At 41.8% G+C, this 23,361-nt stretch overlaps 1 protein-coding gene across 1 annotated transcript; it reads left to right on the forward strand.

Moving 5' to 3' along the window:
* The first annotated feature begins 7,827 nt into the window (after window positions 1–7,827).
* Window positions 7,828–23,012, forward strand: gal (galanin and GMAP prepropeptide). Its single transcript, XM_088995749.1, has 6 exons — window positions 7,828–7,972; window positions 8,149–8,229; window positions 9,199–9,253; window positions 16,723–16,809; window positions 20,047–20,118; window positions 21,216–23,012. Exons 2-6 carry the CDS (start codon window positions 8,149–8,151, stop codon window positions 21,275–21,277), a joined length of 357 nt encoding a protein of 118 aa, XP_088851875.1. The 5' UTR covers window positions 7,828–7,972; the 3' UTR covers window positions 21,278–23,012.
* Window positions 23,013–23,361: the final 349 nt, after the last annotated feature.

Genomic DNA, 23,361 nt, shown 5'->3' on the forward strand with positions numbered 1-23,361 from the left:
AGCATGACCTCGGCGGTTTGAAAAAGAAAAGTGTCTGTTGCCTTCCTTTGCTGCTGTTACCTCGCCTTTGAGGCAAAGGGTATGTGAGGAGAGAAAGAGCAATACTGTGCACCACATCAATCATTGTCTACGCGCGTTCTTGTATTTTTAAATCAAATAACCATACATGCTAATGTACAGAACACATGCGCTTCCAGTTACATATATATTTCAAACAACACTAATTTCAAGAATACAGAGTTTCATTTGAGTGTTGCCTGATGTATTTATTTTTTGTGCAAATAATGTTAAATGTCGGCTAATGTCCAGCTGTTAATTCTTAGTTTAGTTTTTGGGTTTCTCTCTATCATTAGGTTTGCTTGCCCTTCTGATTTGTACTCTCCACCCCTGCGTTATCTGAAAAAGATTTTTTACTCGACTCTATAAACTTTTTTTTTCAGGGTGGGTATGGTGCACTATCGATGAGAATGTTTCTTCAGCCGTCATCTGTACTTCTTTAAAGGTGTCGGACGTTTCACTGATTACTTCTATTGTCCTGCCTGATTGCTTCTATTGTCCTGCCTGATTGTAGGGTCTACGACTGGCTTGATTGCCTCATTTGCCCTGGTATCACCTCATCAGCATAACTATGCCTATGTGGTCTAAGAGGTCTGTTGTAAGAATGATCCAAATTAAACTTCACCCCGCCATGACGATTTAAGGGTTTTGCTCTTTTATGAAAATAGCTTCTTTTATTCCCCTTTGAAACCATCTTTTTTTTTACTAAGATTTTAACCTCACTGTCGTCAAATGTGTGGTTGTTAGCTTTTAGTTGCATATGTACCGCAGATTGAGGCCCACTAGTATTATCCCTGCGATGTTGGGCCAAAACTACCAGCAAATTTTTGTTCGCAGACAAAGCCTCTTAGATAAGAGGCGAAACGTCCGACACTTTCAAAGAAGTACAGATGACGGCTGAAGAAACCTTTTCATCGATGGACCACTCCTGTACGACTGAGAGCTTACACAGACTTTTGATACACTATGTTTAAAGAATGTTACAGGTAGTGAAACTGTGGCGTCAAACGCGCGCACTGCGGCGCGGACGTGTGTACGCCTTTGAAGTGCGCCTTCCAACCCTTTGATGTCTTTCAAGTCAGCCTGACGCATTCCCACGCAGGCCAAGGGTACATAAGTCGCCAGCGCGGGACAGAGAGATGGGTAAGAACCACTTGGACTCGGACACAAACACACTCACGCAGACTCGCAGACACCTGCACAGCGTCGGACGGAGTTCACAGCACGACTCGCTCGACGCCACGCCACCATCAAGCTCTGCGTGTCACTTACCTGGGAGATCTGACAACAAACCTACTTACGAATAAAGAGAAACATCAAACTCTTTAAAACCACACCTGTAACGGGATAATGGATAGCATACCATCCCATGTTCTAAAAACAACCCATATTTGAGAGCATCATCAGGTGTCCCCGTAAGGCGATGGAATAAAATTGGAGGATGTAAAATGGGCTGAGTTGTGAACAGACGAAATGTCTGCAATCAGGGTGAAAGCTCTTCTGCACGCAACCCACCCAGGCAAAAATAAGTCATGTAATTCATCCATCGATTTTCTAATATGTTTATCCTTACAAAACTCGAACCAAGCCCAGCTGTTTTTGGTACAATAGGCTAAGTACACACTGAACTGGTCACTAGCCAGCAGTGCACACACCACACAGAGATAAACAACCATCCACACTCACACTTACAACAAAGGACAATTTGATGAAGAGCACATACCTCTAGGATTCCCAAGTCACATATCTCTCATTTTGGGGGTGTATGTTTGCTGATGTCTTTTAGTATGCACAAAGAAGGTTTGTCTCCACCTTATGATTGACAGCAATCAACCATTCATCACAAGCACAAGCACATGAATGTTTGATTTATTGTCCGATTCACTCGTTCTTCAAAGTGTATTTTGTGTCATCAAAAAACTATGTGGCACTACATAATCAAATAACCATACATGCTAATGTACAGAACACATGCGCTTCCAGTTACATATATATTTCAAACAACACTAATTTCAAGAATACAGAGTTTCATTTGAGTGTTGCCTGATGTATTTATTTTTTGTGCAAATAATGTTAAATGTCGGCTAATGTCCAGCTGTTAATTCTTAGTTTAGTTTTTGGGTTTCTCTCTATCATTAGGTTTGCTTGCCCTTCTGATTTGTACTCTCCACCCCTGCGTTATCTGAAAAAGATTTTTTACTCGACTCTATAAACTTTTTTTTTCAGGGTGGGTATGGTGCACTATCGATGAGAATGTTTCTTCAGCCGTCATCTGTACTTCTTTAAAGGTGTCGGACGTTTCACTGATTACTTCTATTGTCCTGCCTGATTGCTTCTATTGTCCTGCCTGATTGTAGGGTCTACGACTGGCTTGATTGCCTCATTTGCCCTGGTATCACCTCATCAGCATAACTATGCCTATGTGGTCTAAGAGGTCTGTTGTAAGAATGATCCAAATTAAACTTCACCCCGCCATGACGATTTAAGGGTTTTGCTCTTTTATGAAAATAGCTTCTTTTATTCCCCTTTGAAACCATCTTTTATTTTACTAAGATTTTAACCTCACTGTCGTCAAATGTGTGGTTGTTAGCTTTTAGTTGCATATGTACCGCAGATTGAGGCCCACTAGTATTATCCCTGCGATGTTGGGCCAAAACTACCAGCAAATTTTTGTTCGCAGACAAAGCCTCTTAGATAAGAGGCGAAACGTCCGACACTTTCAAATTTGTACAGATGACGGCTGAAGAAACCTTTTCATCGATGGACCACTCCTGTACGACTGAGAGCTTACACAGACTTTTGATACACTATGTTTAAAGAATGTTACAGGTAGTGAAACTGTGGCGTCAAACGCGCGCACTGCGGCGCGGACGTGTGTACGCCTTTGAAGTGCGCCTTCCAACCCTTTGATGTCTTTCAAGTCAGCCTGACGCATTCCCACGCAGGCCAAGGGTACATAAGTCGCCAGCGCGGGACAGAGAGATGGGTAAGAACCACTTGGACTCGGACACAAACACACTCACGCAGACTCGCAGACACCCGCACAGCGTCGGACGGAGTTCACAGCACGACTCGCTCGACGCCACGCCAACATCAAGCTCTGCGTGTCACTTACCTGGGAGATCTGACAACAAACCTACTTACGAATAAAGAGAAACATCAAACTCTTTAAAACCACACCTGTAACGGGATAATGGATAGCATACCATCCCATGTTCTAAAAACAACCCATATTTGAGAGCATCATCAGGTGTCCCCGTAAGGCGATGGAATAAAATTGGAGGATGTAAAATGGGCTGAGTTGTGAACAGACGAAATGTCTGCAATCAGGGTGAAAGCTCTTCTGCACGCAACCCACCCAGGCAAAAATAAGTCATCCATCGATTTTCTAATATGTTTATCCTTACAAAACTCGAACCAAGCCCAGCTGTTTTTGGGCAATAGGCTAAGTACACACTGAACTGGTCACCAGCCAGCAGTGCACACACCACACAGAGATAAACAACCATCCACACTCACACTTACAACAAAGGACAATTTGATGAAGAGCACATACCTCTAGGATTCCCAAGTCACATATCTCTCATTTTGGGGGTGTATGTTTGCTGATGTCTTTTAGTATGCACAAAGAAGGTTTGTCTCCACCTTATGATTGACAGCAATCAACCATTCATCACAAGCACAAGCACATGAATGTTTGATTTATTGTCCGATTCACTCGTTCTTCAAAGTGTATTTTGTGTCATCAAAAAACTATGTGGCACTACATTGCTCAGATCAAAAGTAGAAGGTGACCGCGTAGACTTCAAATCTGGTCTTCGAGAGCCCCTTTCTCTGGTCATTTGTAGATATACTGCTCCTTATTCAGCTGTTGTTTGTTTTCTTTTAACCCTTTGAAAGACGGCAGTTATTGCCGTGAACAGCTTATCATGTTATCATTGGAAATGATGACAGTGACCTCTTTGCCTTCGGTTGATACAGACCATGAACAGTCCATGGTCATTATTTCATGCACATTTAATAATACAAGACCATTTGAAGACAAAGCTGCGGGCAGGTCAATTCCGCTCATCGTGGTCTTTCTAATGAAATTCAAGTCCACAATAGGCTTTGCATTGACAGAAAAAGGCAAATCTGAAGCATACCAGACCTCTACAACACGTGGTTGAAGGTTTTGAAGGGTTGCGTTAATTCTGGGGTGCCGCTTATTGCAACTCAAGAACTCTATGTCTATAGTTTTGTATGGGAATATACAAAACATTTCCAATTTTCCCATGAAGTGCGGGAAATTAGCTTTTTCTATTAGGTCTGTGTAAGCTCTCAGTCATACAGGAATGGTCCATCGATGAAAAGGTTTCTTCAGCCGTCATCTGTACAAATTTGAAGGTGTCGGACGTTTGGCTTCTTATCCAAGAAGCTTTGTCAGCAAACTAAAGTCTTACTGGTAGTTTCGGCCCTATGTATATATATATCCCTACTGTCCAGACGTGGCGGTGCCGGACTCTGCTATGATTGGTCCCTTCTCTCAGGTCTATTAGAACACCTTGTCATTTTGGTTGGAAAATGTGATTCTTTTAGTTTTGGTGTACTTTTTGAAGCTTAAAAAACTCAACCCAGCTGTGCTGGCGACATAAAATATATAAAAGTAACCGGAAAGTTTTTTTTTTTGTTTTGTTTTTAATTCAGTCTTTCTTGAACTTTTCCCCGTGACCAATGTCCAACATTATGCCTGACAGTAAATACGGAATGAGCACGGCAAGCTTTCTACAAGGGGATGATCCACACATATGTGTTTATTTTGGCCATTGTACAGTATATTACCATTATATTAATTGCATGGTGAATATTTTACTTGCAACACTTTACTTGAGAATTTAATTGGGATTCTTTTGCTCTGCCCTTCTGTCTATTGACCTCGACTGTAACACTGACTAACACAATGACTCATTGCTAAAGTATGACGTCAAACCATTGTGTGTTAAAATAAACTTTATTTCAGGACAACGAAATCAACTTGTGCTGTTGTTGTTTTTTTAAAATTGTATTTTTTTAATGTAATGTAATACTCAGGGAATTGCTAATGTTGCTGGTACTTCATGTTATGGCTTGTGCCATTTTGTCACATTTGGAAACCCTTGACATATTTTGTAATAACACCGAAAATCATCAATATATTTATTTATTTTTTGCTCGAATCATGCTAACATTATACAATGTTATTTACCTAGCTGGCTACCTAGCTAGCTATATATTTGCTGTCTATCTCGCTATCTGTCTTTCTAGCTAGCTATCTATTATCTATCTAGCTGGATAGCTATCTAGCTATCTAGCTACCTTGCTAGCTATCTATTTTCTGTCTATTAACTATTGATCTAGCTGGCTGGCTGTCTAGCTAGCTATCGCTTAGCTATCTAGATAGCTAGCATTCTATCTATTTAAATTATTCCGGGTTGAGTGAACGCTGGCGCGTGGAGCTGCCTCTGCTCACCCACAGAAAATAAAACTTAACCTTAACCTGTGACTGTAAAGTGACCTTGAGAGTTTTGAAAGGTGCTTATAAATGAAATGTATTATTATTATTATTATTATTATTATTATTATTATTATTATTATTATTGTTTATTATTATTAGTGGCTGCCTTTCCAGCAGCTCCTGTATTTTGTTTTTCTACTTTCATTCCTTTCCTAACTTTGCTGCTGTGAAATGTGAATTTCTCCACTGCGAGACGAATAAAGGCAGCCCATAGCCGGGCTTGTATTCAACCGAGTTAGAAGACAACTTAAAACACTCTGCTGTTATTAACCACAAGCCATTCTGCAAGGAATAGTGAGAGAAAATGTGTTTGCCGAGCTGTGAAAGGTTCATTACCAATGATAGAAAAGTTGATTACAGTTAGTCCTGCTCGTGGTGGAGCGACCAGCTTTTAGTTCATGCAGAAATTAAATGTGATACAGGACAAGGTAGCTTTGAGCAGTTTTTTCCTCCATTTCACAATATAAAATCAATAATTTAAAACTGAATTGTGTTTACCTGGGTTATCTTAGTGTGATACACTTATTTGATTGTAAAATAATATACAGTAAAGTCTCGTTATATCGATATCGGATATATCGATAGTCCCGGTTATATCGATACTATTTCTATGCACGCACGGAGAAAATTACATGCAAACAGGGTCGGATATATCGATAGTCCCGGTTATATCGATATTTTTCGGGCTCCCTTGAATATCGATATAACGAGACTTTACTGTATATGTATATATGTATATATGTATATATGTATATATATATATATATATATATATATATATATGTATATATATATGTATATATGTATATATATATACAGTAAAGTCTCGTTATATCGATATCGGATATATCGATATTTTTCGGACTCCCTTGAATATCGATATAACGAGACTTTACTGTAATACAGTAAAAGCAGAAGATATGAAAAGATATGAAAATATATATATATACAGGTAACATCTTATTTACGACAGGCGCGACTTAAACCACCCGTACTTACGACGATGACCCTGTTTTTGTTTGTTTTTTTTAGTTTAATTCTACGCCTGGCACTGCAACGCGCTAAGAGGCTGGCAACGCGTACGGCAATTTTGGCCGGCCAGCCAGCATCTCACTCTCGCACAGCAACCGACCGTTTGATGGCACCGGAGGGGTGAAGTGTCCACCGACCCTGACCGCGGCAGTGCGACGAGAACGCCGAGACAAGAACGCCTCAACGAGGATGCCGCAACGAGAACGCCGCGGCGGCCCGGCGCCACCGCCTCTTTGAGACAATTCGTTCTGCTTCGGGGCGAGAGGGCAGGGGCGGGTCAGGCGAATCGGCGCCGCAGACAGCCGCGGGGTCGGGCCACACGTCGCCGAGAGAAGTGTAAGGCCGGGGAGAGGGCAATCGGTAGAACACCGGAGACCCACACCCACTCTGAATCAGATCGTTTGCTCGTCATTTAGCACCGAGTCTCTATTCAACATTTTCAATGGATTTCTACTTACGACCATTTTAACTTACGGAACCCGGTCGTAAGTCGGATGTTACCTGTATAGTCATTTGAGATGACAACATGTTTTATTACGGCATTGCATTGTCCATGTTTTCAGTCACTTTTGTAGGTTAACGTTCATGATACTTCATTCATTTATTCGGACCAGGGCAAGGATTGAACCTATGACCTCTTTACTGTATGGCCAAGGTACTAACTAACCACTGGAGCACCTCAACTTCCATTAAAATCTAAGGGAAAACTAAGACTGGACTTGTTTTTAAACAAATGCTGAAATGTATTTCAATCTTTAACATTTTATTGGTTTGTCAACGGAATTGAAAACGGATTCTATCTGCATGAACGATGGACATCATTACAATAAAAAAGTACGTAAATGTTCATTTTCATTTCCTTACCTTACCTGAAAGTAGCAGATATAAAAGAATGAACAATTTCCTAGAGGAGGAATGTCTTCAATGTTATATCTTATTTTAATAATCACACTTCCTTGAACGGACTCAAAGAAAAATCAAGTCAAACAAGAAGAAATCTAGAAAAGACTGATTTCTTACACAAACTTGAATCATATCGAGTGAAAGATGGTGATAGGCAGAGTTCCTTCATTTTCAAATTGAATCTAATGTCTCCGGGAGGGGAACGGGCAGGGAGTAAAGAAAAATCAGATCCGGGCTTTACGTGATGTAATCAAATTTCAGGATACGTTCTTTTGTCTGAGGGGAGAGGGCTGCTGACGCAGGTGAACCAAAGCCATGGTGAGCTTGAGGACCATAAAAGGTGTATGTAGTACCCATTGCATCTGAATTGCAAGGTGCTCACACAGAAAAAAGCAACATCAGCTGCTGCCTTTGTGGAGGAAAGTCTGCGTTGCCGCCATCTCAAAGGTAAACCACTGCTTTTTCAAGTGAGTTCATTCTTACCATTAATGCATTCATAGTATAGGGAAATCTACACTCCATCTCGGGTCCCCACATTAAAAAAGTCTTCCCGGTTTGATTGACTGTGAACATTGAACGGGTGAGTTAGTTTTTCATGTCTATTTCTTGTTTGAACCCTTTAGATGAAGAGGTCCTTTGGGATTTTGCTGGTGTCCCTCGTCTTTTGCACAATATTCTCTGAGACCCTCGAGCTGGTTATTGCAGTAAGATCTTTTTTTTTTCATTGATGCCATGCAATTTGCCGATTCCATTTGTGAATGAAATCATCACTTTTGTGTGCTGTTATGAGTTACGTTAATACCTTACAGGGGTTAAGAATTCCCTGAATGATTTACATACAGGGCATGACAAATGCATTATTCTACAAAACAAATTGATGTTCATGCGACAATTGCCATTCACAATACTAATTAAAACTATTAAACACAGCAATAGAATCGTTCTTTGTCATGACTTTTTACTCATCCCATCTGTGAATCGCTTACATCGCATTATTGGTTTGCTGCAATTTTTTGATGATGCCCTTTTGGAAGCAACTCTAAAATCCATTAATGGAGTGGCTGGGTAATGAGACAATCACTGTGAATCTTGTCATATGCATCAACGCACACATAAATGTATTAAAAAATCAAATAAATAAATACATTGATAATTAAAAATTACAACACAATACATCTATATCTTTCAGCTCTATAAATGAATACAGAAATCATACTTGTCATCTTTTTGTTTGACGACATTTCATTATTTTTGATCATCTCAGAGCAATCCATTGAACAGGCTCAAATTTGAAAACCAAACAGTTTGGAATCCACATTCCTCTTCAAAATAGTGAAACATGAGCAGTTGATTGTTTACAGAAACATGAAAAATCAGGGGTGGGGGGGGGGTGTGCTAAGAATGGCAATAAATAACCAGAAAGTGAATGTCATCTTACTAGATGTCTTTGAATTCCTAAAATGAAAATAAAAAAACATTTTATCTAGACCAACATTTATTACATAAAGTACATGTTGAGAATCATCAACTGCATTTTCACTTGATAATAATCTTTAAATGGAGTCATTGTGATCCAAAGATTGTCCTTGTGAGGACAAGTGCAGATACTCAATAATCTTAATGACGGACTCCTAATCAGCACAACCATTATTTTGCCCTCTTTCACCATGCAGGCAAAGGAGAAGAGGGGGTGGACTCTTAATAGTGCTGGCTACCTTTTAGGTCCCCGTAAGTACTGCGTACAAACCAGTTGCGAGCCGTGCATTTCATAGCTTGACCTTCAGTAGTACTTCTTCTGAATCAATCCACAGCAGCGACTGCAAAACGTGTGGTGGGATTTACTCCAAGTCAACTAGAGACTACCGTTAGCCAGGAAATAACTGTCTGTCTTTTCTTCATGATCTCCATCTTTTCTTGAAAAGAACATCTTGAAAATGGCTGTGACAGTAAATCAGCAAACAAATGCATTTTCTTCTGCACTGGCCAGTATGCTCTTGTCACTAGCGGCTACTGATAAGAGCAGTTTTTGCAAACTATGATTGGCTCGTGACGAGACAATCATCCATCCATTTATCCATACATACATTTTCCACCACTTATCCGGAGTTGGGTTGCGGGGGCAGCAGATTAATTTGGGAATCCCAGACTTCCCTCTCCCCAGCCACCTCTTCCAGCTCGGCCTGGCAGTTCCTGAGGCGTTCCCAGGTAAGTTAGGTGAACCTAGTCTCTCCAGCGTGTCCTGGGTTGATCCCGGTGTTTTTCTGCCAGTGGGGCATGCCGAGAACACCTCGCCAGGGAGGTGTCCAGGAGGCACCCTAATCAGATGCCCAAGCCACCTCATCTGGCTCCTCCCTATGCGGAGAAGGAGAAGCGGCCCGACTCTGAGCCCCTCCCGGACGACCGAGCATCTCACACTAAGGGAGAGCCCGGACACCCGATGGAGAAAGCTCATTTCAGCCGCTTGTATCTGGGATCTTGTTCTTTCGGTCAGACCCATTGCTCGTGACCATAGATGAGGGTTGGGACGTAGTAGATCGACTGGTAAATTGAGAGCTTCGTCTTTTGGCTCAGCTACAAAGCTCGCATCGCAGCAGACTCCGCACCAATCCGCCTGTCGATCTCTCGCTCCCTCTTACCCTCATTCGTGAACAAGACTCCCAAATACTTAAACTTCTCCACTTGGGGCAAGATCTCCTCCACGACCAAGAAAGGGCTCTCTACCCTTCTCCGACTGAGAACCAATGTCTCAGATTCGGAGGTGCTGATTCTATTCGAACCGCTTCACATTCGGCTACAAAACGTTCCAGTAACAGTCGGAGAGCCCCGCTCGAAGGCCCCAACCGTACCACATCATCTGCAAAAAGCAGAGATGCGATACCGAGGACACCAAAATGGAAACCTTCAACGCTTCAGCTGCACCTAGAAATTCTGTCCATAAAGGTTATGAACAGAATCGATGACAAAGGGCAGCCTTGGCAGAGCCCAACACTCACCGGAAACGATTATGGCTCACAGTATCCCGAGTTGAGGTCAGCAGCACTCATTCTCACTGTACACAGTTTTAGTGGTGCACTGCTTTCCCTTCCTGAAATGCCAGATGGTGGACCAGAATTTCCTCGAAGCTGTCCGGAAGTCGGCTTGCATGGCCTCACCGAACTCTTTCCATGCCCGAGTTTGTACCTTGGCAACCACCTAAGCCTCATTCCGGTTGGCTAATCAATACCTGTCAGCTGCCTCTGTGGTCCCACAGGCCATAAAGGCACAACAGGACTCCTTCTTTAACTTCCTTTACTGCTGATGTCCACCAGCTACCGCCACGACAGGCACCAAACACCTTACAGGCACAACTTCGATTGGCTGGAGGGAGTTGAAGCTCCTTCTAACAAGGCATTACGCTAGACCAGGGGTGTCAAACTCATTTTTTGCCACATTGTAGTTCCGGTTTCCTCTTGAGGGCCGGTATGAATTTAGGGAAGTATTAGAATGTTTCATCCCCTCCACATGTGACATATAGAGCGCAAAACAAATTCATGAATAACTAGTATTAAAATTTGAAGAAAATAATGACTCTTATTGTCGTTTACATATGAAAATTAGACATTTTGGTCCGGACTTTGGCAAGCATCATGGCACTTGAAATGCTTGATTTGCTTTCGCTGGCCGAATAAAATGATATGGCGGGCCAGATTTCCCCCCCTGGCCTCACACCTAGGGACAATTTGAAGTGGTCAATCTGCCTGCCATGCGTGTTTTTGGAGTGCGGGAGGAAACCGGAGGCCCCGGAGAAAACCCACGCGTTGAAATATATTTCACTGTTTTCTATCCATTTTCTCATTCTCTCTCTCTCGTCTGCCTGTCTCTTTCATGTTTAAACCACCTTCCCTCACTGCTGCGTTCTTGACCAATCACGTGGCTTTAACTGAAGACTGGGGGCGGGCAATAGAGGACAAAAACAGTCGGCTGCCATTTTCTTTTTTGGAGAACGGCTTCACCCTCTCTCTTTGTCTGTAACCCCCCGCCCCCCTTCACTGCTGCGTTCTTGACCAATCACGTGTCTTTAACCTAAGACTGGGGGCGGGGAATAGAGGACAAAACAGTCAGCTGCAATTTTCTTGTTAGAATGGGCTCGTTTGCGAACGCCACATCACTCATTGTGGTAGCACAAAATAAGCAGAAAGCATCTCACTCGCCCAGCAATCGGGCTGGGGTACCAAGGCGATACCGAGGCGGGTGGGCGTCGGGCTCACGGTCGGCCCCGCCGCCTCTTTGAGACAGTTTGTTCTGCTTCGCGGCAATGTGGCGTGTTGGGCGAGTCTGCGTTGCAGATGGCCCCTGGGTCAGGCCGCACGTCGGCACGGGGTACGGCCGGGGAGGGCACGCGTGTCGCCACAAACACTAGCGCGTAGTCCTCCTTCTTGAAGTCCACGCAAATATAACCTATACATCAAAATATTATATTCTGGCTTTAAATTCTACAGTTTTTCACCCAGTTGGCAATGGCAACACAAGGCATGACTTATTTGACAAGACGTGGTCTATGTTCGTCATCATTCGTCATCATTTTATCATTTTATTATTATTATTATTATTATTATTATTATTAGTAGTAGTAGTAGTAGTAGTAGTAGTAGTATTGTTGTTGTTGTTATTATTGTTATTGTGTACAGGTGGAAAGGGAGCAAGGCTAGAAGCTTAGGATCAGGGTTTAAGTTGTTCTATCATGTTGAAGAAAGGGATTATCTTAAAAGAGGAGTTTGTTAGGAATGTCTTCGAAGTCAAAAGAGTATCAGATAGAATGATGAGTCTGAAGGGCGTGATGTTCAATGTTGTTTGTGGGTATGCCCCTCAAGTTGGCGGAGAAGGAGAAATTTTAGTTGGACTTTGATGAAATTAAACAGAACATTCCGAGAAGTGAGAGGGTTGTAATTGGAGACTTCAATGGAGATGTTGGCGCAGGAAACAAAGATGACGATGAGGTGATGGGCAGGTTTGGACTCCAGATGAGGAACGCTGAAGGACAGATGGTGGTTGACTTTGCTAAGAGAATGCAAATGGCTATTGTGAATACTTTCTTTCAGAAGAGACAGAACACAGGGTGACCTATAAGAGTGGAGGCAGAAGTACACAGGTAGACTACATTTAGTGTCAACGGCGCCATCTAAAGGAAATCAGTGACTGCAAAGTAGTGGTTGGTGAGAGTGTAGCCAGACAGCATAGGTTGGTGGTGTGTAGGATGACGCCGGCAGTGAGGAAGATGAAGAAACCAAAGGCTGAAGTGAGGACAAAATTGTGGAATTTGAAAAAGGAAGTGTTGCATGACTTTTAGGAAGGAGTTAAGACAAGCACTGGGTGGGCAAGAGGTCCTTCCAGATGACTGGCAAACTACAGCGAACATAATCAGAGACACAGGTCGGAAAGTACTTGGTGTATCGAGTGGAAGAAAGGTAGATAAGGATACTCGGTGGTGGAATGGGGAGGTGCAGGAGTGTATACAGAGAAAGAGGTTAGCAAAGAAGAAGTGGGACACTGAGAGGACGGAAGAGAGTAGACAGCACACGGTTAAGGTAAAGGTGGCAAAGGCCAAACAAGAGGCCTATGATGACTTGTATGCTCAGCTGGACAGAAAGGAAGGCGAGACTGTTCTTTACAGGCTGGCCAGACAGAGAGACAAAGACGGTAAGGACCTGCTGCAGGTTCGTGTGATTAAGGATAGAGATGGCAATGTATTAACAAGTGCCAGTAGTGTGATGGCAAGATGGAAAGAGTACTTTTAAGAATTGATGATTGAGGAAAATGAGAAGGAACAAAGAGTAGAAGACGGGACTGTTGTGGACCAAGATGTAGCAAACATTAGCAAGGATGAATTGAGGAGGGCGCTGAAGAGAGGATTGGATTGGATTGGATTGGATATGCCTTTATTAGTCTCACAGTGGAGAAATTTACATTTCACAGCAGCAAAGTGATGAAAGGAATGAAAGTTGAAAAACGAAATACATGAGCTGCTGGAAAGGCAGCCACTCTCGCGGCGCCGTCTTGAAGTCAAAAGAACAAAAAAAAAAAAACTAAATAACAAATAATATGACAGCATAGAGACAATATGACAAAACAAAGACACAGAGAGACATTCATTCTTCAGGACTTGGTGTACCCTCTTTGTGATGACATGAAACAGTTCTAGATGAAAGAGGAGAGGATCAAAGCGTCTGATGAAGGGGGAAAGGCACTTGGGCCTGATGATTTACCAATCGAGGTATGGAAGTGTCTTGGAGAGGTGGCGGTGGTGTTCCTGACTGGGTTATTCAACAAGATCTTAGATGGTGAACAGATGCCTGAAGAAGGGAGACGAAGTATACTGGTGCCCATGTTTAAGAAGAAGGGATATGTGCAGAGTTGTAGTAACGACAGAGAAAGAAAGTTGATGAGCCGTACAATGAAAGTCTGGGAAAGAGTAGTTGAATCTAGACAAAGAGCAGAAGTGAACATTTGTGAGCAGAAGTATGGCTTCATGCAAAAAAAAGAGTCTGACAGATGCAGTGTTTGCTTTACGAATGCTGATAGAGACGTACAGAGAAGGTCAGAAGGAATTGCATTGTGTCTTTTGTAGATCTGGAGAAAGTGTACGACAGCGTGCCCAGAGAAGAGCTGTGGCATTGCATGAGGAAGTCTGGAGTGACAGAAAAGTATGTCAGAGCAGTGCAAGACATGTATCATGACTGGAAGACTAGGAGTGATCAGAACCCTCCAGCATAGGGCTAAACTAATACCAACAAGCGTCAAAGGTAGAAAAAAAGCAGTCAAAACATGTAAGGAGAGCACTCACAAACTGTGCTTACTTGCAGTGGTCTTTTAACAAATGTCAAAAGAAAAGAATAGGGAATGAAACCAAAAATCAAAGGAGAGGAGTAGCAGTACCTTACATTTCAGGGGTTTCTGAAAAACACAAAATTCTTACTTATTTCAAACCGATAAACACTTTATGACAACAATTAGTGCATCCAATAGATAGGCTGCCAAATGAAAAACAAAGTAGCATTTGTTACAACAACAGTTTATTCAATAGATTGTAAAAATGAAGATTGTAAAGAGCAATACATTGGATTGGATTGGATTTGCCTTTATTAGTCTCGCAGTGGAGAAATTTACATTTCACAGCAGCAAAGTTATGAAAGAAATGAAAGTAGAAAAGCAAAACACAGGAGCTGCTACATAGGGGAAACTAAACAAATTCTCAACAAAAGACTATCAACATCGCAGGGATAATACTAGTGGGCCTCAATCGGCAGTACATATGCACCTAAAAGCTAGCAACCACTCATTTGACGACAATGAGGTTAAAATCTTAGCGAACGAAAATAGATGGTTTGAAAGGGGAGTAAAAGAAGGTATTTTCATAAAACAGCAAAACCCTTCACTAAATCGCCATGGTGGTCTGTTGTTTAATTAGGATTGTTCTTAATACACAATGCTGAGAGTGTTACCACACAGGCTTACTTATGCTGATGAACCCAGAGCAAATGGGGCAATCAGGCCAGTTGTCGTACATAATCAGTCAGGACAATAGCAGCAATCAGTGTAGCCTCAGGAAATGGTCCTCTGCTCCCCCCATGAAAGATATGAAAAGAACGTTCTTCGCCAAGAAAACAAACAATTTTAAAACAACGAAAGAGCTTCTCACATTTCACTGTGACAGTGAATGACCCCAAAAAACTGACCTGGACCCGATTTCTATCTTGACTGATTGGTAGATATTCATCGCAGTGATATACAAATGTTCACATTATTATTTGTCATGCAGCTACTCCAGTGTCAAAATTCTCTCTTAAACCGGCTATGTTAGGGGGAGGTTGTCTGTCTACCCGGACAGATTGCAGTCCCTGTCCTCCCATTGAAAAGAGTAAGCGTGAGAGAAAATACACATTTTAAGTTGAACAGCCGTGTATGATAACAGCAAATCATTTAGTGAATTCAAAGTCATTTTTTGCATTGAATTGGAATCATCTTAAACGACAACCGACGCCTCCGGACAAGTTGTGTCCATAATTTGTAAAATCACTTGACATGACTTCTACTGGCCGCATTTTACAAAGATTCCAGCGCATAGAGCTAGATTTTACCTTTTAAAACTCGCGCTGAATATTCAGGAAGTCTTATGTTCGAGTTGATGACGATCCCCACGTGACGTCACGGAAGGAACGCCCCTGACCGTGAAAAGGACACACAATGCATTTTGCGGTACTTTCTTTGGTCTGAAAACCTTTGTGTTGATCCGTGTCGATGGCATAATTAGAAGGAAAACATAAATAACGCAATGGTGAATCGTTGTGTGTTGCAGCAAGACTACTATTTGATATTCGCTGACACAAATTCCAAGCAGAAAAATCAACCCATTTCCAATGGAGCTTGGGCGCCATCTTTTGCATTTTTTGAGACGCTACATTGCTGTCATTGACGGCTCAAATTGATATGGGAGGACTCCTTGAATCGATTGCAAACATGTATGCTTTCCTCTTCAGAACTATTTGAATCATATTCATAAGTGGATGAGTAACAAGAAAGCATCTGCTCCGAATCTGAATCTTAATTTGAGAGCAAGGCAAGACGTCTTGGCGTGACATCACGAACAAGGGGGCGGGACCTTCTGAAACTGGCCACTTCCGGTTTCAATTTCAAGTAGTTTTTGGACACTTTAAGTCATTTTTATTGGTGTTTTGCATTTGACCAAATATATCATACTGCGTGTTTTGGGTATTTTAGATGCTATAAAACGTTTTTCTGATGGCAGTTAGGAAACAAAAAAGTGATGTCGGTTGTCCTTTAAGTGTCAATAACAAAACAACAATTATGTACAGTCTATTTCTGGTTTCATTTGCAGATTATGATGCAGAACCACCGATCAAACTCAAATGATTGTGTGCATTTTTTTCTTTTTTCTTTTCTTTTATTATCCTTTTGTGAATGCTAAAATATGCTTGAGCGTGTATACATGATTCCGGCACTTTAACATTGATGCTCTGGTGGTGGTTGATTACATTATGTAGCCGCAGCAACCCCGGCCGGGGTAGACTGATGGAAATGTGGCTGCCTGTGTGCACTATGGCCGCTCTGGCCACCAGCGAAACATTCACAGCCAGCTGTGAGTAACACTGTATTTGTAATGCTAGCTACCCTTAACTACAAATAACTCTACTCCTGTCCAGGTGGCATAGATGGACACAGGATACTGGGAGGCAAGCCTGGTCTTGCTGGCAAGAGAGACGTGGATTGGGAGGATAACTTCCAGACAGGTTGGTGTTTTGTGAATCATATATCAGGATCATGCATCACAATGTGTGACATGGATTGTGATATCGTGCCACGCCACCAAGCTCAGGACACTTAGTCCCATTCCCTCTGTAGTTAATCGATGAAAAGGTTTCTTCAGCCGTCATCTGTACTTCTTTGAAGGTGTCGGACGTTTCGCTTCCAAGATTCTTCTTCAGCGAAACTAGTAGTCTTACTGGTAGTTTCGGCCCTATATATATGCCTACTGTCCAGATGTGGCGGTGCCGGACTCTGCTATGATAGGTCCCTCCTCTCAGGTTGGGGGGAGCACAGGACTACTCCCTGCAGCTCCACTAATTGCTTCTATTGTCCTGACTGACGACTGGCCTGATTGCCCTATTTGCTCTGGTATCACCTCATCAGCATAACTAAATCTATGTTGCCTAAGCCGGCTGTTGATCAACAGACTGCTTTGAGTCTGTTGGAAAAAATGGGTCATGGTTGAAAAAAAATGGGTCAGGCAACTTTATGGCCGGGCAGGCAACTTTTCAGAGTTGTCTGCCCTGGTGTCCGCTAACTTTTTGTCACGGGTTTGAGACACTGCTCTAAACCAGGGGCGCTCAATACACAGATCGCGACCTACCAGTTGATCGCCAAAGAACTCTAGGTAGATGGCATGACAAGGTGATGTGACATTGTCATGAACTAACGCTTTACAAATATAATTGAGTTGAAATATAATGGGTAGATCATTCTGACTTTGTCATTTCAAAAGTAGCTCCCATGCAGAAAAAGTGTGAGCGCCTCCGCTCAGTAACCCAAATCTATCTGTGGAGTGGCAAATTTTCACAACCCCGTTCAACAGCATCCCAAAACAGTCATTAAAGATCCAGTCCTGTACTCACTTGAAGCACAGTTACCGTATGTTACGTAATGCCCAGCACCGAACACTTTTGAGGCGCTCAAGGACATCTGTATAATGCACACTTGTACTACAAATACGTATCTCATCTGATCACTTCAAAATTGTTCAATGAGTTTCTACTATACAACAGTTATGGTATTTTATTCTCCAAGCGATTAGCTTTCATTGATACTTTACAGTTGTTCCTGAGAGAACAACTGCACAACGGTTCACTTGCATTACAGAATGCCCTTCCATACTTGTTTGTTTTATCCTCTGTTATGATGATACTAGTGCTGCATGTTCTACCGGAGACAAATCCTTGTGTGTTCTACATACTTGGTCAATAATGTGTGGTCATATTAGTATTTGTTATCTATTTTTTTTCTTCTTTTGACTTTAGTTTATGGAGACATTAGTGAGAAATATTGTGCTAAGTCAATTATCTTTGTCTTTTCTGTCATACCGTACAATAGCTATCGGCCTGGCTGGCTAGCTATCTAGCGGACTAGCTATTAGCTATCTATTGGCTTGCTAGCTAGCTTTCTACCTATTTGTCTTACTATTCTATCCGAGTTACTTCCGGGTTGAGTGAACGCTGGCACGTATGGCTGCCGCTGCTCACCCACGGAGAAACTTATCCTGTGACTGTAAAGTGACCTTGAGAGTTTTGAAAGGCGCTTAAAAATGAAATGTATTATTATTATTATTATATATATAATTCTGATTCTGATATGAACAGTGCAGCGCCTCACAGGGTTGAGGCATTTCACCAAATACCTCAATAGCATTAATAAAGAGCTGTTAATGGGACAATCAACGCAGTACAATGGCAATGACATCACCTGTCGGAGATTTGTCAACAAAAGCGTTTTTTTTTTCTTTCAGCAAATTGCGATGGGTTTAATTAAGTGCCCGGCTGGTTTTAAAAAAGGAACAAAAGAGTATCCTCGAAATAATTGTAACTACTCAATAGGTAATTGTCCAAGTATGCTTCATATTTGACCTTTAATGGCAAAGGACGCCTTAAGCGGCCAAATACGAACTCGGGTCCTTGAAAACTGAGACACTGATGTCACTGTAGCAGAGGTGCAAAAAGCCTCAGGCAAAGGTTTTTGCAGCTTTTGACCTGCTCTCGCACAACTTGTGTTGATGTTTAAACCTTTTTTGTTGTTGTTCTGACAAAGTGTTGGTGCATATGTATTGGCACATTTGCTTGATGGTCTGAATATGTTTGTGAATGTTTGTTTGTTCAGAGGGTTGTCTGCTTTCTGCTTGAAGTCAACTGGAATAGGCTCCAGCACTAGACCCTGTAAAAAAGAAGCAGAGTTGAAAACAGATGGATGGATGTTTTCATTTCAGTTTTCATTCCCAATCCATAATTCAATTCTTTTTTTGATCAACTAGAGATTGGATTGGATTTTGGGTTGGATTTGCCTATATTAGTCTCGCAGTGGAGAAATTGACATTTCACAGCAGCAGAGTGATGAAAGGAATGAAAGTAGAAAAACAAAATACATGAACTGCTGGAAAGGCAGCCACCCTCGCGGCGCCATCTTGAAGTCAAAAGAACAACAACAAAAAACTAAATAACAAATAATATGACAGCACAAAGACAAGATGACAAAACAAAGACAGAGAGACATTCATTCTTAATCACTTGCTGTACCCTCTTTGTGACATGAAGCAGTTGTAGATGAAAGAGGAGAGTGAATCAGGGACATCATGGTGGAATGTGCACGTCGACTACAAGCTAAATGTTGAAAGCAAAAACGCAGCTGTAGCGTCCATTGACGAAAAGAGATTGTCTCACGTCTCCTGTCCCACATGAAGTCGCTTCAATTCCAAGCCGCAACAGTTCCACATACGCATCGGCGCTCTGCGCTGACGCTTCTTTCTTTTTATCGCGGGTTCCTCAAGCCATGCATCCATCCAGCCGCAAACTGTGCAACAACACCGACCTTTCCGCTGAACAAAGCGGGGCTGTGAAGATGCTGCCACAAAAAAAGCACAATGTCCCCTTTGGTGTCCAGCGATAACAGTCGAATGGCACCGACATTCCCCCAATTCAAAAACAGTACTGGCATACTCATGCTACTGAAAAGGCGCAACCACTCAGAAAAGTCACCTCCTTGATGAATGTGGTGGTCAAAAATGTAGAAAAACAATCTGTATCCATTCCACACGACGCGCAACAACACAAAGTGACAAAAGAAATCACAAAACAAGACAAAACCAACAAAAGAAAGCAAGGCTCATGAGAGCACTTGCTGACGGCTGCCTACTCGGGCGCCATCTTGGACTCCTTGGAGATTCTGATCCAAAAATGTGGTCATTTGTGCCTCTATTTTCACAGGTGACCAAAGGAAAGCAGAGGAAGATCTTGTCCACACTCTCACAGACTTCCTGACATATCTCAAATATAAAGGTATTCATATAGTCTGGGCCATGGGTGCTGTGGATCATTTCCAGAGTGTTTGTTATTTGATAAAGTTATACAAAGAAGTACAATTAATCCACCAAATGGGTGAGCATAAATTGGGAAAGTCATACAGGAAAAGAATGGATGACAGGTGGAGCAATTAAGGATTTTATTAGATGCCCCCAAAATAAATTGGGGGGAAAAATATATTGTTCATGACAGACATACTGAGGCTATGGGTGTAGTTAAAATTGTCCAGTTTGGTTCCGATTCAATTTCCATGATTTATGATGATTAAGATCTGAGTAAGCTCTCAGTCATACAGAAGTGGTCCATCGATGAAGAGGTTTCTTCAGCGGTCATCTCTATTTCTTTGACGTGTCGGACATTTCACTTCTTATCCAGCATTTAATTTAAAACAGATTCTTATCTTAAAGACAGTGTATTGTCAGTGTTCAAATACCTGACATGTTTCGCCGTCTACTTCCGCCTTCGTCAGAGTGAGTGAGTGAGTGAGTGAGTGAGTGAGTGAGTGAGTGAGTGAGTGAGTGAGTGAGTGAGTGAGTGAGTGAGAGAGAGAGTGAGTGAGTGAGTGAGTGAGTGAGTGAGTGAGTGAGTGAGTGAGTCTTATCCAAGATGCTTCTTCAGCGAACTAAATTCTTACCTGTAGTTTCGGCCCTATATATATATATATATATATATATATATATATATATATATATATATATATATATATATATATATATATATATATATATATATCCTACTGACCAGATATGGACATAGCAGGAGCCGCAGGAAGTGGTCCTCTGCTCCTCCCAACCTGAGAGCAGGGACCTATCATAGCAGTGTCTGGCACCGCCATATCTGGACAGTCAGGATATATATATATAGGGCCGATACTACCAGTAAGACTTTAGTTTGCTGACGAAGTTTCTTGGATAAGAAGCGAAACGTCCGACACCTTCAAAGAAGTACAGATGACGGCTGAACAAACCTTTTCATCGATGATTAAGATGTTAATTTAGATCTCTAAAAATGAGCTTCACGTGATGAGCTAAATCAAAATGACAGTAATGATTTTTCTTTTTTGTATTTTGTAGAAATGGGAGCCTTGCGAAGCTTGATGACTTCTATGACTTCAGACGAAATGGCTAACCCTTAGCCACAACACTCTTGATCACATCTTCTCGACTCATCATTTTGCTTTTGCCTAAATAACCTTTGTTAACTTTAGAATATCCAAAGTTTAGGTACTTACATCAAACGTAATATCAGAACAGCTATTAAGATGGTGTTTGATGCTATTGTGGCGTCCTTGTAGCAGACAAACTGAGGCCATATTATTTGTTATGATTCTTTGTGAATTATAAAATGATTTCTTGAGCTTCCTCTACTTACAAAATGAATTGGTTCTTCTCAACTAGAACATTGTGCAAGTAGAGATGCTTTCCATATCAATGTCCGAGTTTGACCCAAATTCTGATACAAATATCTCCGAAAGCATTAAAATACATCAAAGTATGGAACAAATACATGTGACAATTCAATTATTGCCCAATAAATGAGAGTAGTTAGAACGGGCAAGTATAATAATTATGGTGTCAGAGATATGACGGTCAGACACTGTGGACAGAGACTCGGAACCAGAAAGATCGTCCCTACTGGCGGCAGGAAACATAGCCATCTATGACATACGTCTGAATTCTGCGCCCCTCTCTCTGCCAAGCTATTTATTGAGAGTATATTCAAATTAAAGTGATACATTAGTAAAACATAGTTTTCTTGATTCGAATACCACGCCTCTGGACATTCTGAGCACCAACGGCTGTAAGCAATAAAACATTGTGTTTCCCATGAACTGATAAGTTTGTAACCTGGCTAATGACCTCTTCCTGTGATAATGAGTTTCCCCAAGCCCTAAATTCTGGCCAGCTCTCGTAGATAAAGATCACAGTTTAACTGGGTTGTGTCTGTTTCACTCAGATTTACTGTGGCCACCTGCGCCTTGACTGTGGGCCTATGGTTTGGTTGGCCAGCTAAGCACTTTTAAACATGATAACTTCTTATTCTCCGTCATATGGTCATTTTGTAGCAATAGAGGAAGGAGCACACACGACTGACTGTAGACACATCTTTATTCCAACTGCTAACAAGTGTATCTAACGAAAACATGGAAAAGCAATGAAGCATTCTGAATTTAAACATGCCCCCTGCTGTATACTTGCTGGGTGAGACGCATGGCCCTTGTGCCCCCCGCCGTTTAACTTTGAACTGCATCCTGATCCTTTTTTGCCCTCTTTACTTCATGTTCTCTCTCAGAAATGTCTTTTGCTTCCCGCTTAGTAAACAACCGATCCAAAGATGTTTGCCTGTGTCGCCTCGACAATCCTTAAAGAAATGTCCAAGGCAAATAGCAGCAAAAGTGAGGGATCGCCGCACTGGGGAACACTTTATTCTGGATGAGTCACATTTTCGTATAACTATCTGAATGCCTCGTGGCCATATCTATCTATCTATCTATCTTATCTATTGTTCGGGTCATTATGAATGAAGCAGGATTTGAAAAAGGATTCTTTCATCTTTGGGACGGCACATAATGGAACTGCCTGCACACAGTGGTGCAGACAACCCGAGGGGACAAGAGGGAGCCGAGTAGTTTGGGAGAGCTTCTGTAAAGACCGGCAGGATGTGACATCATTGATCGGAAGTATAAGTATAAAACGGAGGTGCAAGAAAATAAAACGATGTGTAAGGAAATAAAAATATGTTTACAATGTGTTTGTATAGCAAATTACCCTGACATATACCCCCTGATGAACATACAGTGTTTAACATCGGTATAGGTGAATAAAGAGGAAAAGAGAAAATCACAAAATAAAACAACCATGTACAATCAAAGTGGAAACAATATCTAAGTAAAGTCATGTCATTCGCTACATCGATCAAGTCTTGATGGCATCCTGGGTTCCTGGATGGCGATTGCCAGTACGACAAGGAGGAATGAATTTGGCCCCAAGGTGTTAGACGGAAAAGGTATGTAATTTATCGACTCCAGTCTTTCTTTGACATGGACTGGGAATCTCCTTCACGATTAATGTCCTGAGAAATCCAGACAATGCACATGGCTTCCGAAGATGGACCATGAACGGTCCATCCCACGTCGTTGAGAACCGACGTGGGATGGACCGTTCATGGTACCGATGTGTACCGATGAAAATAAATTCTCGATGACAATTTTTGATTTGG

The sequence above is a fragment of the Hippocampus bargibanti genome, linkage group LG05 (assembly GCF_051943395.1).
Source record: "Hippocampus bargibanti isolate YZ-2025 linkage group LG05, ASM5194339v1, whole genome shotgun sequence".
Classification (NCBI taxonomy): Eukaryota; Metazoa; Chordata; class Actinopteri; order Syngnathiformes; family Syngnathidae; genus Hippocampus; species Hippocampus bargibanti.

Excerpts from the sequence above, each read along its gene's own strand:
- gal (XM_088995749.1), top strand. The coding sequence starts at position 8,149 with ATGAAGAGGTCCTTTGGGATTTTGCTGGTGTCCCTCGTCTTTTGCACA. Across the intron at positions 8,230-9,198 it reads CCCTCGAGCTGGTTATTGCA|GCAAAGGAGAAGAGGGGGTG; the intron begins GTAAGATCTTTT and ends TTCACCATGCAG. Across the intron at positions 20,119-21,215 it reads GACATATCTCAAATATAAAG|AAATGGGAGCCTTGCGAAGC; the intron begins GTATTCATATAG and ends TGTATTTTGTAG.